The sequence below is a fragment of the Dermacentor variabilis genome, chromosome 2, assembly GCF_050947875.1.
Source record: "Dermacentor variabilis isolate Ectoservices chromosome 2, ASM5094787v1, whole genome shotgun sequence".
In the NCBI taxonomy this organism is placed as follows: domain Eukaryota; kingdom Metazoa; phylum Arthropoda; class Arachnida; order Ixodida; family Ixodidae; genus Dermacentor; species Dermacentor variabilis.
This window is the reverse complement of record NC_134569.1, coordinates 27,484,584-27,501,638: the sequence shown is the minus strand read 5'-3', so window position 1 is coordinate 27,501,638 and position 17,055 is coordinate 27,484,584. Positions and strand designations below refer to the sequence as shown.

At 51.7% G+C, this 17,055-nt stretch overlaps 1 protein-coding gene across 1 annotated transcript; it reads right to left on the bottom strand.

Moving 5' to 3' along the window:
• Positions 1 to 925: 925 nt before the first annotated feature.
• LOC142571545 (uncharacterized) lies at positions 926 to 16,589 on the bottom strand. Its single transcript, XM_075679985.1, has 2 exons — positions 16,480 to 16,589; positions 926 to 9,291 (listed from the first exon to the last, which is right to left on the bottom strand). The coding sequence occupies exons 1-2, from the start codon at positions 16,553 to 16,555 to the stop codon at positions 1,004 to 1,006; spliced, it is 8,364 nt and encodes a 2,787-aa protein (XP_075536100.1). The 5' UTR covers positions 16,556 to 16,589; the 3' UTR covers positions 926 to 1,003.
• Between the last annotated feature and the right edge of the window lie 466 nt (positions 16,590 to 17,055).

Here is a 17,055-nt window from a genome sequence, read left to right as displayed (position 1 = left end):
GCGGTCACCGTGGTGTTCCGTATAAAGTACAAGGGCGATAACATCGTCGCCGCGCGCTGTATGCATGCTATATGTTACAGTGAAACTGCGAGGCTGAGCCGACGATCGCAGCTCAATCATGCGTGCGCAAGGGCGGAAAGCGGGGAGGAAGTGCGCCATCTTCCGTCGTGCGCAAGGAACCGGGGGAAGTGGAGGTAGGGGAGAGGCGTTATGCGGCAGCAACTGCGTATGGCGCGGCCGCGCGCGTTCACGCAGGCTTTGTCTTGAAAGCAATCAGCTTTGGGGGCACAGTTTAGGTGGGCCGACGACTCGTAGCTTTGCGTGCTGTGTTCTCGCCGCTCAGCTTGCGTTGAAGCGATAGGCAGCACAAAGATCACTTCGCTCGCTGCTGCTGCCGCGTTTCCTTACGCCAACGTATTCACAGCGACTGTACGCGGTCATCGAGCGTAATTTGTGCATGTTTGCCTGTGCGCGCAGACGCCATGCTTATTTTTTAGTAAGCGAGTGTTTACAAGTTTATACGGCCGATAAAACTAGTGTCCTTACTTATCATGGCTGTCTACTAATTTGAAATTTGCTATCGCAATCGCTGCTTCGCCTCTCAGGCGAAACTGACATTTTGCAATAGTAATTCTCTCTCTCTCTCTCTCTCTATATATATATATATATATATGTATATATATATATATATATATATATATATATATATATATATATATATATATATATATATATATATATGTATATATATATATATATATATCGGCCGTATAAACTTGTAAACACTCGCTTACTAAAAATAAGCATGGCGTGGCATGGCACAGATACGTGTGTGTTTGTGTGAGTGAGAGAGAGAGGCCAGATCATTTGCGGTTGGCTACCCCCCCCCCCACACACACACACGAGAAACAGTTGCTACGCCACTGAGTGACACCACTGATACATACTAAGCGTGCGGCGGCAGAATATCGTTTATTCATGTGCACCACACAAAGGTGCTGCGTCACCAGAAACTGCAGCTGTGGCGTGGCCGCATGGGGAACCCGCGATGGCAGTGGAACGCCCTGTGGAATGTGGGATCGTGTGCCAGCGCCATGTCGACGCGCTGCCTTGCAGGACTCTCGTTGCGCGCCAGGAAGCGTCGGAAGGCCAGCTCGTCGTCGTACGCCTGGCATTCCGACTCGGCGTACGAGACGAAGAACAGCTGCTCGGAGGACCATGCCTGGGCATCGGCCAGCCGGTAGTCGGTCATGTTGTGGCGCAGAAGCTGTACGCCCCGCCGGAACTCTACGTGCGCCAGCGCGACGGCCACGTGTTCGAGCACGTCGTCGCGCGCTACGGCGGCCGGCTTGGGTACTAGCCGGCCTTCTTCAAGCGGGTCGCGTACCGCTGGGAACCGGGACAGGAAGCACGACTGCAACGCCCGGTACCGACCGCGGGCTGCCGCCGTCCAGATATCGTCGGCCAGCGCTACCTGCAGCAGCGCCTTAGCTAAACGCACGTTGAGCCGCGTGGAACGCAGCAGGGCCACGTACGGTGACGGTGACGGGCCAGTGCTTGCCATCGCCGCCGCCGCAAGAGGAACACGCAGCACACCATGAGAGCCAAGCTCAGAGTGGCGCGAGAACATGCTCTCACCAGCCGTCGTGCCACTGTGGACAGACGCGGCAAAGCTCTCTTCGACAGCACGCTGGTACAGTTCGAATGCACTCCGCTGTGGCGTGGGTGCGGCCATCGGGCTCGTCTTTGGCATGTGCGGCGGGAAGAACAACTCGACGCTTGTTGCATCGATTCTCTCGATGACCTTGACCTTCATAGCGTGGTCCATCCAGGACAAGGACCGGACGCCGTCTATTATGTGCTTCTTCGTCTCGTTCGTACGTCTGCGCAGGTCCGTCCAATTGAGGCGGTTTTTGTATACCTGAAAGCCAATTTCGAGAACTTGAGACGGAACAGCCCTCTCTGTCATCTGTAGACACCTTCGCTCGCGGTGACCGGATTTGACTTCTTCTCTCGCGCCCTCAGGTGAGAAAGACCACATATGGTCCACTGTGTAAAAGCCCAAATAGTTGAGCACTGCGCGTGGCGATACAGCGCTCAACAGCTGGCTCAGTTCGTTTACGTATTTGGGCGATTCTAGGTTTATATGAACGTTTGTTCTTGTCAAATCGATGAGGTCACCCACTGCAACGTCAAGAAAACTTGAAAAGTTCGCGCCAAGCTTGGACGCGCTGTTGTTTGTGGCAGCGTTGAGGTTGACCAGCCGTAGGCAAAAGTTTAACACTTCAACTGCTCTCGTCGTCGTGTCATTGACGTCTGACGTGAGGAACTTCATTGTTGTTTCTACTCTCTTCACGAAAGTAGTCATGCTAGCGTTGCTTCGGAAGTCGCGGAGGTCCAGGGGTGGGGCTGCGTGGCCAAGCACAATGGTGACATTCGGCCCGAAGCCGCGCTCGACGCGCAAACTTAGCAGCGTGGCCAAGCGGAGCAGGCGGACCAAACGACCAGCAACGCGCAACGTGTCCACGTCCAACGGCGCCTCGTGGAAGGGCCAGCCCGCTAGCCCTGATGCATTGAAGAACTCAAGGAAAGGAGCGGCGCCCAAACTGCTGACGTCCAGGCAGCTCCTCCACATGACTGCTGCGAGCGACTGCTTGCTGTCACTCTTGATATTTCTCCATACGCTGTCCTGGATGTCCTGCACGACACCGTCGTCCGCGGTCATAGCATCCGCCGGCCTACGCTTCGACGCCCAGCGGCGCGAGCAAACGTAGTCGTAGAAGCTATCACAAGGACCGGAGGCGAGCACACTAGCCAACCTGTCGGCTTCACGTTTGCAGTCCGGCGCGTGGCAAAACTTGTATCCGCGCACGAGCAACGTTGAGGCGACGCCTGACAGGTTAAAGAGCCACGGGCCATGCATCACGGCGCCTTCCTCCTCTTCCTCTATTGTGTCGCGACTTTCCCGGTAGCGGCCATACTGCCCAATAAGTGCTATCACACAGGCTGCTATACCCAAAATGAAAATTATGCTGAGCACAAGGTTGCCCTGGTCGAAGTTGCGCCGCATGTAATTGTACGGTGCCATCCAAGGGTTCTCAGCAGCCTTGCCGCCATACGCCTGCGGTGCTGCTCCGCTAAACGAAGACGTCGTAATGGTCGAAGAAAAGCTTGTCGGCTGCTGGCTAACTGCGTATCCCTGCTTCCAGCTGTCGCTGCTGCTTGAGTTGGTGCCATACCGGTTGTTCTGGTAGGTGAGCAAGGGTGCTGAAGCCGTATACGAGGTAGGCACTGGAGGACTAGCGGGTGGCGTCTGGACCTCTACCGTGAGTGAGCGCTGCTTAGTAGGGAGGGGAGGTTCTGATGGCGGTACGACCTCAGGAAATGTGAACGAAGGCTGCCGCATCGGTGCTGATAACATTGCCGGACTGGGCATCGCTTGAGGTATTAGCGGTGTAGGTAGCGCTGGCAGGGGAAGTGGTCGCGAAGGAAGCGGTGATGGTGTCGCCACTGGTGACGGCTGCATCATGTTGTTCGTGATCATCATGGACACAGGCGGAATTGCTTCACCACTCGACTCGAATGGCACGGGCGGCATGTCGGGCATAACCGGCGGCCCGTAGCCTGCCACGTAGCGTGGGAAACGCGGCGGGACACGCTCGAAGGACCGCGCCCGACGCCGCATGTAGGGAGCCGGTACACCCATGGGGTCACCATAGTAGTAGGATGGAGGGCTTGCGTACATGGGGCGACCGGGCCTACCTGGGATCTCGGGGTCATCGACGTAGTAGCGTCGTGGTCGCCTTTCGTGCGATCGGCGACGTCGGCGGCGGTGGCGGCGACGACGACGTGACTCGCTCGATGTGCTTTCCGACGAGCTTCTCCGGCGTCGCGACGAGCGGGAGCCCGAGGAGCGGTGATGGCGTCTCCGTCGCTGTCGTCGGTCGTACCGATCGTCGTCATCCAATCTCTCGTCTCGCTTAGGAGACGGCGGCGATGGAATGGTCGGCGCCTCGATGATGATGGGCCGCTGGACCAGCATGGGTGGAGTGGCGGTACCGCCGCAGTTGGAACACTGGGAAGACGTGCGCTGAACCCTGCCACGTGTGTCAAGCGGTGAGGGAGATGGCAAATGGTGCATCCGCTGTCTGGACTTCGAACGAGACTTAGACTTGCTCCGTGGCTTCGGCAGCTGGTAGACCCTGTCTGAACCTGTGCCGCTTAGGCGGGCTGCCGAGCTGCCATCGCCGAGAACCACGTGGGTGACAATACGGTACTTCTGCGAGACGACGCTGCTGTCCGATGTGTCGGAGTATGTCCTGCTTCGGTGTCTACGGCGTCGCCGCCCTTCGCCTGCGGGTGGAAGGTAAGCCTCTCGCTGTATGCGTTGTCTTGAACCTCTCAACAGGTCGTCTGTCTGTGTAGATTTGTAACTTCTTGAAGACACACTAACTGTAGCCATGGGTTTTGTAATGCCTGTTGTAGCTTTGGAGGTTGTAGGAGACGGAGTCTTTCCGTCGCCCACTTTTTCGATTGAGGACGATGGACTAGATGACGATGGTGATGATGTGGGACTGCTCTCATCACTCTTTTTCTTCTTTCTCTTCTTCTTCTTGGACTTCTTCGACTTCCTTTTCTTCCTTTTCTTCTTCTTCTTCTTCTTCCTCTTCTTCTTTTTCTTCTTCTTTTTTGACTTTTTCTTTTTCTTCTTAGACTTCCCTTTCTTTCTTCTTTTTTTCTTTTTGGAGCGTTTCTTCTTTTTTTTACGCCTTTTCTTTTTCTTTGCGTCGTCATCTTCCACGACATACGCAGCAACAGTTGTCCTGAGCGGGTCGCCTGCGCTTAGAATGTTTGCTTTCGCACTGGCGAAATCTTTGTCCACAGTGTCTTGAACAAGTCCCGTTACTGACTCTAGTAAGAGACAGGTAGAACGCAGGCGAACGATGTCCGGCCTGTTGACTAAGCCCACCACATCAGGCCTGTTGACAGCTACCTCAACTCTTGCGTTGAGGCCTGGAAATGAAGGAAGGCGCCGTGAGTCAGAGTCTTCGGACAGTTGCGAGCCCCTCTGTACCCATGCTTCTGAGGAATCGAAATTTGACATTCGACACTTCTCTGAACGCACAGAACCGGCGGATGTGGCCTTTCGAGAGCCCACGGGCCTCCTGGCGCTTCGAGACTTGTTATTCTCGCCTACCAATCTGTGACGGGCAGAATTTGCAGACGATCTCGAGTTTGTCTCGGCTGTAGAGAGCCTGGATGAGGCCGATCTCTTACGCATTACATTTATCATAGGGGACGTGCACGGCTCGCTTTGAACTACATCGTCCATTACTTGAAAACAGTCGTGGACCATTCTCACTACAGTTTCAGCTCCTTGTACCTCGCTGTACCTAGGCTGTGTCGAGGATACTTCGGTTTTAATTACGTCATCCATGACTTGGAAACAGTCCTGAACTATTTCAACTACTGTTTGGGGCCCTGGTGATTCGGTGTACTTAGATGGCGCGAGCATGCTGGACGTGTCCTCGTACATGGTGTCCACTTCGCCAAACGACAGAGTGTTCGTCGACGACGCCTCCTGTCCCGTGATGTCGTCCTGATGGGAGTCGTCAGCATCGATACCTAGCGCAGTCGCAAGGAGATTCAAGACTTCGCTTTTCGGCTGTTCTGTTGAAGGTTGCTCGATTACTTGAGTAATGTTTGACGGTGCTGGATTGATGATCACTGTGACGTTGGATACTGCGGCTTCTTCCGTAGCTGCATGAATGGTAGGCTTTTCTACGATGGTGACGACGGGTGGAGCTGTCGTGAGTCCCCTCTGATGTCCTTGGAAGCTCTCTTGGCCGAATGTGCCATCCTCGTTTCCACCGAGGTAGTCTTCAAGAATAACTGTTTCTTCAATAGATTCCACGTTTTCCGGGCTCAGCGGCGCTATATCTATATCTATCTTTGTTTTTATCCTGAGATGCGAACCGACAGGTCCGAATCCGGGAGGGGTAAACAATGTCATTGTTGGTTTGCGCTCAACCTCGAGCGCCTCTACTTTCTGTTGACCTTTCAAAACTAATTCAGGCGTCCTCGCTGACTGCTCATGCCTTGCTTCATACATTTTCTCTAATTGTTGCAATTGTTGTACCACCTCCTTTCTTGCCGCGTGTTGCTGCATTGTTTCCAAGCCATTGTGATAGTCCTGCCTCTGTTGGTCTTTCTGGTGTCCGAATGAGCCCTGTGAAATTTGATCAGATCTAGCTCTCTCTTCTTTCTGAAGCTGTACAGCGGTCTGGTAGCGTAGGTGTTCTGCTTGTTGTTCTTGTTGGTACGGCTGTTGTGTCGCCCGATTTTTCTGTGCCACTGGACCCATCTGAGCCTTCTGTTCTTCCCCCTTATTTAATTGTTCCCCTCTTTGGTGCCTGCGGAGCTCCACTTCTTGTGGTTGTGCTGGTTGCGCTGGCTGCTGCGTCATTCTCCACAAATGGACCTTCTGTTCCTTTTCGTACGCCTTCTCCATCTGCTGCGCTCTTTGGTACCTCTGGCGTTCCTCCTCTTCTTCTTTTTGACTAAGTAGCTGTGCCGCTTCTTTCTGCTGTGTCGTTCCCCACAAATGTGATTTCTGTTCCTTTTCGTACGCCTTCGCCATCTGCTGCGCTCTTTGGTACCTCTGGCGTTCCTCCTCTTCTTCTTTTTGACTAAGTAGCTGTGCGGGTTCTTTCTGCTGTGTCGTTCCCCACAAATGGGCTTTCTGTTCCTTTTCGTACGCCTTCTCCATCTGCTGCGCTCTTTGACATTTGTGGCGTTCGGCTTCTTGTTCCTTTTGGTATTGCTGCTGAATTGCCTCGTCTTGATGCTTCTTCCGCAATATTTTTAGCGTTCTATGTTGCTCTTGTTCGCATGCATTCTCCATTTGCTGGTCTCTTTGGTACCTTTCGCGTTCCAAATATTCCTCTCCTTGGAGTTTACCTGCGGCTTGCCTTTGTTCCCGTAGCATCTTCAACTGTGCTGCTTGTTCCAGTTCGTATGCCTTCTCCATTTCGTGACATCTTGCGCGGGCCTCTCGTCTTCTTTGCCGCTCTTCTTTCTGTTCTTCCCGAATTTTTCTTAGCTGCGCAGCTTGCTCCATTTCGTACGCTTTCTCCATCTCACGACATCTCTCACGAGCCTCTTGCGCTTTCTGGTCATCAGCAGCTTCTTCAATCTTTCGTACCTGCACAGCTTGCTCCATTTCGTACGCTTTTTCCAGTTCGTGAAACCTCTCGCGATCCTCTTGTGCTTTCTGGTCGTCAACTTCTTTCAATTTTCTTAGCTGTGCAGCTTGCTCCATTTCGTACGCTCTTTCTATCTCGTGACACCTCTCGCGAGCCTTCCGTGCTTTCTGGTTATCAGCGACTTCCTTCATTTTGCTTAGTTGCGCAGCTTGTTCCATTTCGTATGCTCTCTCTATCTCACGAGACCTCTCGCGAGCCTCTTGCGCTTGCTGGTCATCAGCAGCTTCTTTAATCTTTCGTAGCTGCGCAGCTTGCTCCATTTCGTACGCTTTTTCCAGTTCGTGAAACCTCTCGCGATCCTCTTGTGCTTTCTGGTCGTCAACTTCTTTCAATTTTCTTAGCTGTGCAGCTTGCTCCATTTCGTACGCTCTTTCTATCTCGTGACACCTCTCGCGAGCCTTCCGTGCTTTCTGGTTATCAGCGACTTCCTTCATTTTGCTTAGTTGCGCAGCTTGTTCCATTTCGTATGCTCTCTCTACCTCACGAGACCTCTCGCGAGCCTCTTGCGTTTGCTGGTCATCAGCAGCTTCTTTAATCTTTCGTAGCTGCGCAGCTTGCTCCATTTCGTACGCTTTTTCCAGTTCGTGAAACCTCTCGCGAGCCTCTCGTGCTTTCTGGTCGTCAACTTCTTTCAATTTTCTGAGCTGTGCAGCTTGCTCCATTTCGTACGCTCTTTCTATCTCGTGACACCTCTCGCGAGCCTCCCGTGCTTTCTGGTTATCAGCGGCTTCCTTCATTTTGCTTAGTTGCGCAGCTTGCTCCATTTCGTACGCTCTTTCTATCTCGTGACACCTCTCGCGAGCCTCCCGTGCTTTCTGGTTATCAGCGGCTTCCTTCATTTTGCTTAGTTGCGCAGCTTGCTCCATTTTGTACGCTCTTTCTATCTCGTGACACCTCTCGCGAGCCTCCCGTGCTTTCTGGTTATCAGCGGCTTCCTTCATTTTGCTTAGTTGCGCAGCTTGCTCCATTTCGTACGCTCTTTCTATCTCGTGACACCTCTCGCGAGCCTCCCGTGCTTTCTGGTTATCAGCGGCTTCCTTCATTTTGCTTAGTTGCGCAGCTTGTTCCATTTCGTATGCTTTTTCCACTTCGTGACACCTCTCGCGAGCATCCCGTCTTTTCCCTAAGTCACCAGCGTTGAATTGTGCAGGTGTAGCGTGAGTACCTTGAGCTCGCTGTCTAGCCGCATCCATTTGACTGCGCACTTGCTGCACTTGTTGGTAAAGGCGATTCAAATGTTCGGCTTCCAACCGTTGCAGGTTCTGCGTGTGCTGGTACTGCTGCAGAGCGGCTGCGTAGGCAGCAGTGTCATGTGCTTGTTGGTCGTACGCTGCTTGTGCAGGGTACCGCTGCAGTCTGTGGTCTCCTTGCTGGTCTGCTGTGTCAGGTACCCACTGCTGGGCGGACAAGTTGGGAGAGCCCGACGCCATTGCTTCACCGCCGCTGGCCGGCGTCCAGAAAGCGGCCGCGTCCACTACGCGTGACGACCGGCGGCGCTTTTTCCGCTTCCTCTTTGGTGGCAACGTCTCTGCGGCGGTCACATCTGTCGGCTGCATGACACCCGCAGGTTTGGCGATGGCAGCTGCATCCATGGCTCTCTCGTTCATAGGCGGGCTCGCTGCCGGATCCGCTGTGAAGAAGTTGGCTACGCCTGAGGGCAGTAATTGTGACAGCGAAGCGCCGAAAGATTGACCCTCTCTGGACTCTGTCGTCTCCCCGGTTGTCGCCGTTGTGCTGTCGTCATCTCTGCTGCGCTTCTTCTTCTTCTTTTTCTTCTTCCTTCTGGACTTTCGCTTCTTCCTCTTTCTGTGGCGGCTTCTCCGACTTTTCTGTGATATCGAACCACTGGTGTCGAGCGATGGTTCGGCGGCGCGCGCCTTCGTATCGGGCGAGCGCACCAGCTTGCGTACTTCGCTCGAGCTGCGATCTTTCTTGAACTCCTGCACCCGGATGTCGCGCTCGAAAGATAGTTTCCGGCTCGGTTTGACGATCTCCTCGCCCCAGAAGTGGTCATCCTTCTTATCTCCTGCACAGAAAAGACGCAGCCATCGTTTTTTGCCACCGCCAGGCGCACGCGCGTCTCAAGTGAATGAGCTGCAGCTCTGCTTTACACGCGATATACCATTCGAAATGTATACTGTATATAATCTCGTCACTCGCAACGCCACCTTCTATCCTCTCAGCGCACGTGTCTCATTTAGCTATAGCTTCTTGTTCATGATAGCAGTGACATAGTAAAATACTCATTTGCACCGATCACACAGTATACTGTGTACTGTGTGAAAGAAACTTATAAGTTTCTTTCCTGTCGGGCGTGTTGGCAAAAAATATCGCAGTTTCGCCATAAGGGCGAATCAATGAATACAATAGCAACATATTGGAATACATTACACGAAGTGTATATAAAGTTCGTAGCTGTAGTGGCAGTCTGTGATGTGTGGTGCGCGACATGGTGCGGTGATCGGGACGGTCAGGAGCAGACGACGCTGAGTGCACGCGCGCCGAGGTGGAAGAAGGAAAACAACGACGCCAAAGAGCGTCCGGCACGAGGACGCGCGGCGCATGAAAAACAACAAAAAGAAGAAAAGCAACCAATTAGAAAAGACCACGGGGCGTAAGGCAGCCAATCCGAGAATGCCAAATCGGCCAGACCAGAAGAAAAAGCGTGGTGCGCTGGCAGAAAGAGAGGGCACGCAAGGAGACGCAGGGGAGACGCCAGGAGAGTTCCAGGAAGCAACGGCAGGAGGAGGTCAACCACCGGAGCGGGCGTTGAAGACGGGCCGTCGGGTTCCCGACCCGAGCCCACCAGGACTTCACCCGACCGGGGCCTCCTGCCAACCTGTTCCTGTGCGTCGCCCGTCTACCTGAGTGGGCCGCCAGCTGCTCAAGGCCGGTGAGCTTTTGCGCCAGTGGGCAGGACGAGAACAGTCGGGCTACGGGCCCGAGTTCTACGCCAGCTGCCCGGCCAGAACGCCGCCCCGTCTGTCGTTCCGCCTGCTGCCCGAGGCCGGCGTTCGAGCTTCTGTGCCCGTGGGCAGGGCAAGAGCAGTCGGGCTACGGGCCCGAACTCTACACCCAGCTGCCCGGCCAGAACGCCGCCGCCGTCTACTCCTGCCACCAAGCCGCCCGCTTTACCTCGCCTGGCCAAAGCTGGCGCGCTCCGATCGCCCGGTCGGTCAGCTTACGCCGCGACCTATGGTGAGACCGGCGCCACTCCTTTCGTCAGCTTGTCGCCGCGTCGCCGCGTCGAGACTGTTACGCGTCCCTGCACTCATGGCAAGCCCGGACTCGCGCACCCGTTAACCTCATGCAAGCCCTATATGTGTTCCTTGCCGCAATGTCTGCTTGAGTGTTTATTTTAGGCATGCTTTCTATTTCCTTATATTTACTTTATGCCTCTTTTTAGTTTGATTAAAAGTCTTTGTGTGTGTTTTCAAACCAACGGCTTTGTCCTCAATTGGGTTCTCGGAGGCTCCGCCTAAGAGAACCAACCGAACCATTGAGTACACGAACCTTTGCCCCATATTAGGGTCATCACACAGTCTAAGCTGACTAAGTAAACATCCGTGGTGCGGCGTGTGTAGAGACATGAACCGTGTAGACACATGACCGCAAGCAGCATCGGTTAGAACTATACCATCATCAGCCTGCTTACGCCTACTGCAGGACACAGGCCTCCCCCATACTTCTCCGACTACCCCCGGTCATGTACTAATTGTGGCCATGTTGTCCCTGCAAACTTCTTATCTCATCCACCCACCTAACCTTCTGCCGCCCCCCGCTACGCTCCCCTTCCCTTGGAATGCAGTCCGTAACCCTTAATGACCATCGGTTATTTGCCCTCATTACATGGCCTGCCCATGCCCCATTTCTTTTTCTTGATTTCAACTATGATGTCATTAACTCGCGTTTGTTCTCTCACCCCCCAATCTGCTCTTTTCTTATACCTTAACGTTACACCCATAATTCTTTCCATAGCCTGTTGCGTCGTCCTCAATTTAAGTAGAACCCTTTTCGTAAGCCTCCAGGTTTCCGCCCCGTACGTGAGTACTGGTAAGACACAGCTGTTAAACACTTTTCTCTTGAGGGATAATGGCAACCGGCTGTTCACGACCTGATAATGCCTGCTAAACGCACCCCAGCCCATTCTTATTCTGATTATTTCAGTCTCGTGACGCGGATCCGCGGTCACTACCTGCCCTAAGTAGATGTATTCCCTTACCACTTCCAGTGCCTCACTACCTATCGTAAACTGCTGTTCCCTTCTGAGACTGTTAAACATTACCTTAGTTTTCTGCAGATTAATTTTTAGAACCACCCTTCTGCTTTGCCTCTCCAGGTCAGTGAGCATGCATTGCAATTGGTCCCCTGAGTTACTAAGCAAGACAATATCATCAGCGAATCGCAAGTTGCTAAGGTATTTTCCATTAACTCTTATCCCCACTTCTTCCCAATCCAGGTCTCTGAATACCTCCTGTAAACATGCTGTGAATAGCATTGGAGAGATCGTACCTCCCTGCCTGACGCCTTTTTTTATGGGGATTTTGTTGCTTTCTTTATGGAGGACTGCGGTGGCTGTGGAGCCGCTATAGATATCTGAGTATTTTTACATACGGCTCGTCTACACCCTTATTCCGTAATGCCTCCATGACTGCTGAGGTTTCGACTGAATCAAACGCTTTTTCGTAATCAATGAAAGCTATATATAAGGGTCGGTTATATTCCGCACATTTTTCTATCAGCTGATTGATAGTGTGAATATGGTCTATTGTTGAGTAGCCTTTACGGAATCCTGCCTGGTCCTTTCCTTGACAGAAGTCTGAGGTGTTCCTGATTCTATTTGCGATTACCTTAGTAAATACTTTGTAGGCAACGGACAGTAAGCTGATCGGTCTATAACTTTTCAAGTCTTTGGCGTACCCTTTCTTATGGATTAGGATTATGTTAGCGTTCTTCCAAGATTCCGGCACGCTCGAGGTCACGAGGCATTGTGTATACAGGGTGGCCAGTTTTTCTAGAACAATATGCCCACCATCGTTCAACAAATCTGCTGTTACCTGATCCTCCCCAGCTGCCTTCCCCTTTTGCATAGCTTCCAAGGCCACTTGAACTATCTCATCCATATTAGTAATGATATTGCCGGCTTTGTCTCTTAACGCATACATCTGATTCTTGGCTATTCCTAGTTTCTTCTTCACTGCTTTCAGGCTTTCTCCATTCCTGAGAGCATGTTCAATTCTATCCATATGATAGTTCCTTATGTCAGCTGTCTTACGCTTGTTATTAACTTAGTTCTACCAGTTCTATTCTAGCTGTAGAGGTAGAGGCTTTCACACATTGGCGTTTCTTGATCAGATCTTTCGTCTCCTGCGATAGCTTACTGGTATCCTGTCTAACCGAGTTACCACCGACTTCTATTGCATGAATACATCAATCATATTGCATGAATACAACAATCAAACCGCGGCCCTCAGTCCCTAGCAGTTGCGAAGCAACTGACCACGGTGGCGGTCAGACCTGTGACGCAGTAGAGGGTGCTAAGAATCCCTGGCTCCGGACAGGCCGCCACTGGAATCTGAACCTGGCAACGCTTAACTTAGAACGTTATTTATTGAGGTGAGTCTAGCAGTGTTATTGGAAGAATTAGAGGGCAGTAAATGGGATATAATAGGGCTCAGTGAGGTTAGGAGGACAAAAAAAGCATATGCAGTGCTAAAAAGCGGGCACGTCCTGTGCTACCGGAGCTTAGTGGAGAGACAAAAACTAGGAGTGGGATTCCTGATTAATAAAGATATAGCTGGTAACATACAGGAATTCTATAGCATTAACGAGAGAATGGCAGGTCTTGTTGTGAAACTTAATAAGAGGTACAAATTGAAGGTCGTACAGGTCTACGCCCCTACCTCCAGTCATGATGACCAGGAAGTCGAAAGCTTCTATGAAGACTTGGAATCGATCGGCGATGGGTAAAGTCAAAACAAAATACACTATACTGATGGGCGACTTCAATGCCAAGGTAGGCAAGAAGCAAACTGGAGACAAGTCAGTAGGGGAATATAGCATAGGTTCTAGGAATATCAGGGGAGAGTTATTAGTAGAGTTTGCAGAACAGAATAATATGCGGATAATGAATACCTTCTTCCGCAAGCGGAATAGCCGAAAGTGGACGTGGAGGAGCCCGAATGGCGAGACTAGAAATGAAATAGACTTCATACTCTGCGCTAACCCTGGCATCATACAAGATGTGGACGTGCTCGGCAAGGTGCGCTGCAGTGACCATAGGATGGTAAGAACTGGAATTAGCCTAGACTTGAGGAGGGAAACGGAAGAAACTGGTACATAAGAAGCCAATCAATGAGTTAGCGGTAAGAGGGAAACTAGAGGAATTCCGGCTCAAGCTACAGAATAAATTCGGCTTTAACTCAGGAAGAAGACCTTAGTGTTGAAGCAATGAACGACAATCTTACGGGCATCATTAAGGAGAACTATATACAGGGTGATGAAGAAATTGCGGTCACTGCCCAGGTCAAGGTGAAACAACACAGAGACGTTTCGGGACCCGTTCGGGTTACTTGATCACACAAAAGCGGGCAAGAGCCGCAAGTCGTTTTTATGCCAGAATGTGACGTAGGGAACGGTATAGTTGGCAGGAAGATTTCCATCAGTCCTGTTGATACTGTTGTCAGTAGTTTGAATAAATAAAGATTCTAGCGAGAGTCGCGTCATCGGATTCTTTTTCTTAGCTATTATAGCAGCGTTTTCCCAATCGATGCGGTGACTGCGATTATAGGAGTGTTCGGCAAGGGCGTTCGAGACCCTTTTTTTTTATTTGGAGACGTCCCTTTGGTGCTCTTTTATACGTATACAGGGTCTTATCGGCGTTGTCACTTATCTTATCGGCGTTAGCGGCGCTGAGCTGCAGCTTGCGCCGCGCACGCAGCATCACGATGTGTCTGCATCTGAATTAACGGAGTGGTCTTTGCGCGTATGCGGGCCCACCTTGCGTCATTGCAATTAGTATTTCGCTGGAGCTTCTCGGCCGACGTTCTGCAACACGCGGCGGCATGATTGCGCTATGTGAGGGAGGTACGCGGTGCCTCGCTGCGGAAACCACGCACCGCGGCAAGTATACTATACTCCAGCCACCGTACCTTGGCTACTACGCGTCAGAAGACAATGACCCAAGCCGACAGGGTCTGCATGGTCTGCGTATTCTGAGCAGTCTGCTTAGGATGCGTTACAATTCGTTACAGCAAGCAAAGTTGTCTAACCTGACGTCTTAGAATACAGCTTCTTCTGTGCACCAGTCTCTGCGATGGGAACACGAACACGCCTAGACATATTTCGCAAACTGGCGTTCAAATTCTTACGCACAGGAAAATTGCGCAATTAATGTTAATAATGTTCTTCGGAAAACATATTAAAATAATGTAATCAGTATTTTTTATGTGTAATTATTGATGGCGGCGAAAAATCGCGTGCAGTGTTCATAAAACTCGACAGAAGTCTCGGCGCACTGTTTAAACATTATTATTAAACTTTACTATTATGATTAACAGTGCATTATCAAAACATTATTATTAAACATCGGTTATTAAACAAAGGCAGATGATATGCAGTCTGTTCATCTTGGCCCTTTTCATTTGTTTGTGTAGGCTTTTTCAAAAACTGCAGTCATGAATGGGCATTCGCTCAGTGCCGTCATACTTCATAAGTGTAACGTGTGCGAGTCTCTTTCATTAAACGTATACTTGGAGTCAGCGCTCGTCCTGTCATGTCTTTCTGTGTCCTCGTCTTAAAAAGTAGCACTGGATTACTTTCGTAAGGAAGAAAAATAACGGCAGTAGCAGTGGCGTCCAAATGCCGTGATGAATACACTTGGCATTCTTGGGACAATCGCACTTGGTGAAGTACTGCTGTAGCGTCCAGCTTCGAAAACACTTTTGCGTCGCCCAGTTGCCCGAGCACCTACTTGACCGTTGGAAGCACGTACACGCCTTTCACGGAGAAATTCTGTGTGGAGCTTCGTTAAGTGCGACCTCCGATGCAGCCGGGAGATACGGCGTGGGTTCGACACATCAAGGATAGGGCGTGTCTTCTCAGCGCAGCCTCCAAGACCCGCTCGCACGTCGTGCAAACACCCACCGCGGTGCTTGTGCGTAATAGGGTGCATATAGTGCTCTATTCAGATCCAACGATGGGCCAGCTCAGAGTGAAAATTGCGAAGAGCGGGCCGCGGTAACAGACGCCACGGCAACAACGACACCACGAGTATCCAATGATCGCGCAGTGAGAGTCACCACGTTTGGGCGTCGAGTCAGGACTCCGAGAAGACTTGACTTGTGAAGTGGTTGGCTTTTCGTGTGTGCATACACTCTTAGGCAAAGTTACACCCTTTGGAGTGCCCCTTCTGCCGCACAACAATAATCGTCATCTGCCTTGATGCGTTTCCTTTCTTTAACGCTGCGAGCCCGGTACTTTCCAGTATAACGAACGGCATGCGCGTTATCAGCATGATAGCATTCCCGACAGGAAAGTAGCGGGCGCGGCGTTTTCAAGAAAGGAAACGCATCAAGGCAGATGACGATTATTGTTGTGTGGCAGAAGGGGCACTCCAAAGGGTGTAACTTTGCCTAAGAGTGTATCTCGGGGAAGAGACGTAGAGGGAGTTACGCGCCAAACTTTCTCCATATAAGCTGTAGCCCAATAAAAGTGTGGGGATTCGTTCGGTCAACACGGCTCCGAGTCACTTGTCTAGACGCGGCTGGCGGCTATCGTACAAGCAAAAACTGCAATACTACGCGGCGCACAAGACCAATGGAAACCACACACAACGAAAGTGCTTATTGGTTACACGGTGCCAGTAAGCGGAATATTACGCATCTTTCCGCAGTATGTCTGACATCGTGTGAATTGCCTTCTAACAACAGACGCAGACATTTCGTTGTTTTGTCTAAAAATGTTAGCTTAATTCTTGCAATGAACTTGGTGGACACTCCAAAGCACACCGCCTGCGCTTTCTTGTCTGAGCTTCGTTCTAATGCTTCATCTGGGAAGTAGAAACGAAGAAGCTCAGATCGGGCACGTAAGGCATGTTTCGTTTGTTTGCTTGGCGATACACGGCGCGTGCCGTTACCAAAAGCGTGAACTACGACGGTGTAAACAACTGGGCGGGTGTGCGGCCCTTCTCATCTACTGAACGTGCACGGCTCACCGATGGACACGTCGAGCCGGTAGTGGTACCCGTCCTCGCGGGGATCCGGCGGCAGCGGCGGGCTCTTTTGGCTCATGGCGGCGGCCGCTCCCTCCCAGTGGAGCTCGACCCCCTGGTGGCGAACTGGGCGAACCGCCAAACCGTGCTCGCGCTCGGCGGGCGTGCATCGTCTTCCTCTTCGCGCGTCCCAGTTTCTCCTTTTCCGCCCGACAAGTCTTTACGGAGGATTTGCATGCCACACTACGCAAGTGTGAAACGCATAGGCGTTCGTGAACGCCGCGCGGGGCCACAGATGGTACGGGAACGTCAACTGACTCCCGCGGTAGCAGGCCAAGACGAGGGCCGAGGACGTCGAAGCTGCAAACAGGACTCGAGCAAACGTAGACATACACACGGGCAGGATGGAGACGATCGTGGTCAGTGCGCATGGTCACTGACGATGCAATTATCTAATATTTACTGAAACAGTACACCTTTTTCTATTACTTAATATGTCTGACGTAAAACAACTTGGCCACGGCATGCACGGCGTAACAAGAATCCTTGACCTGGACAACCGCTCGCTTTCTGAATATG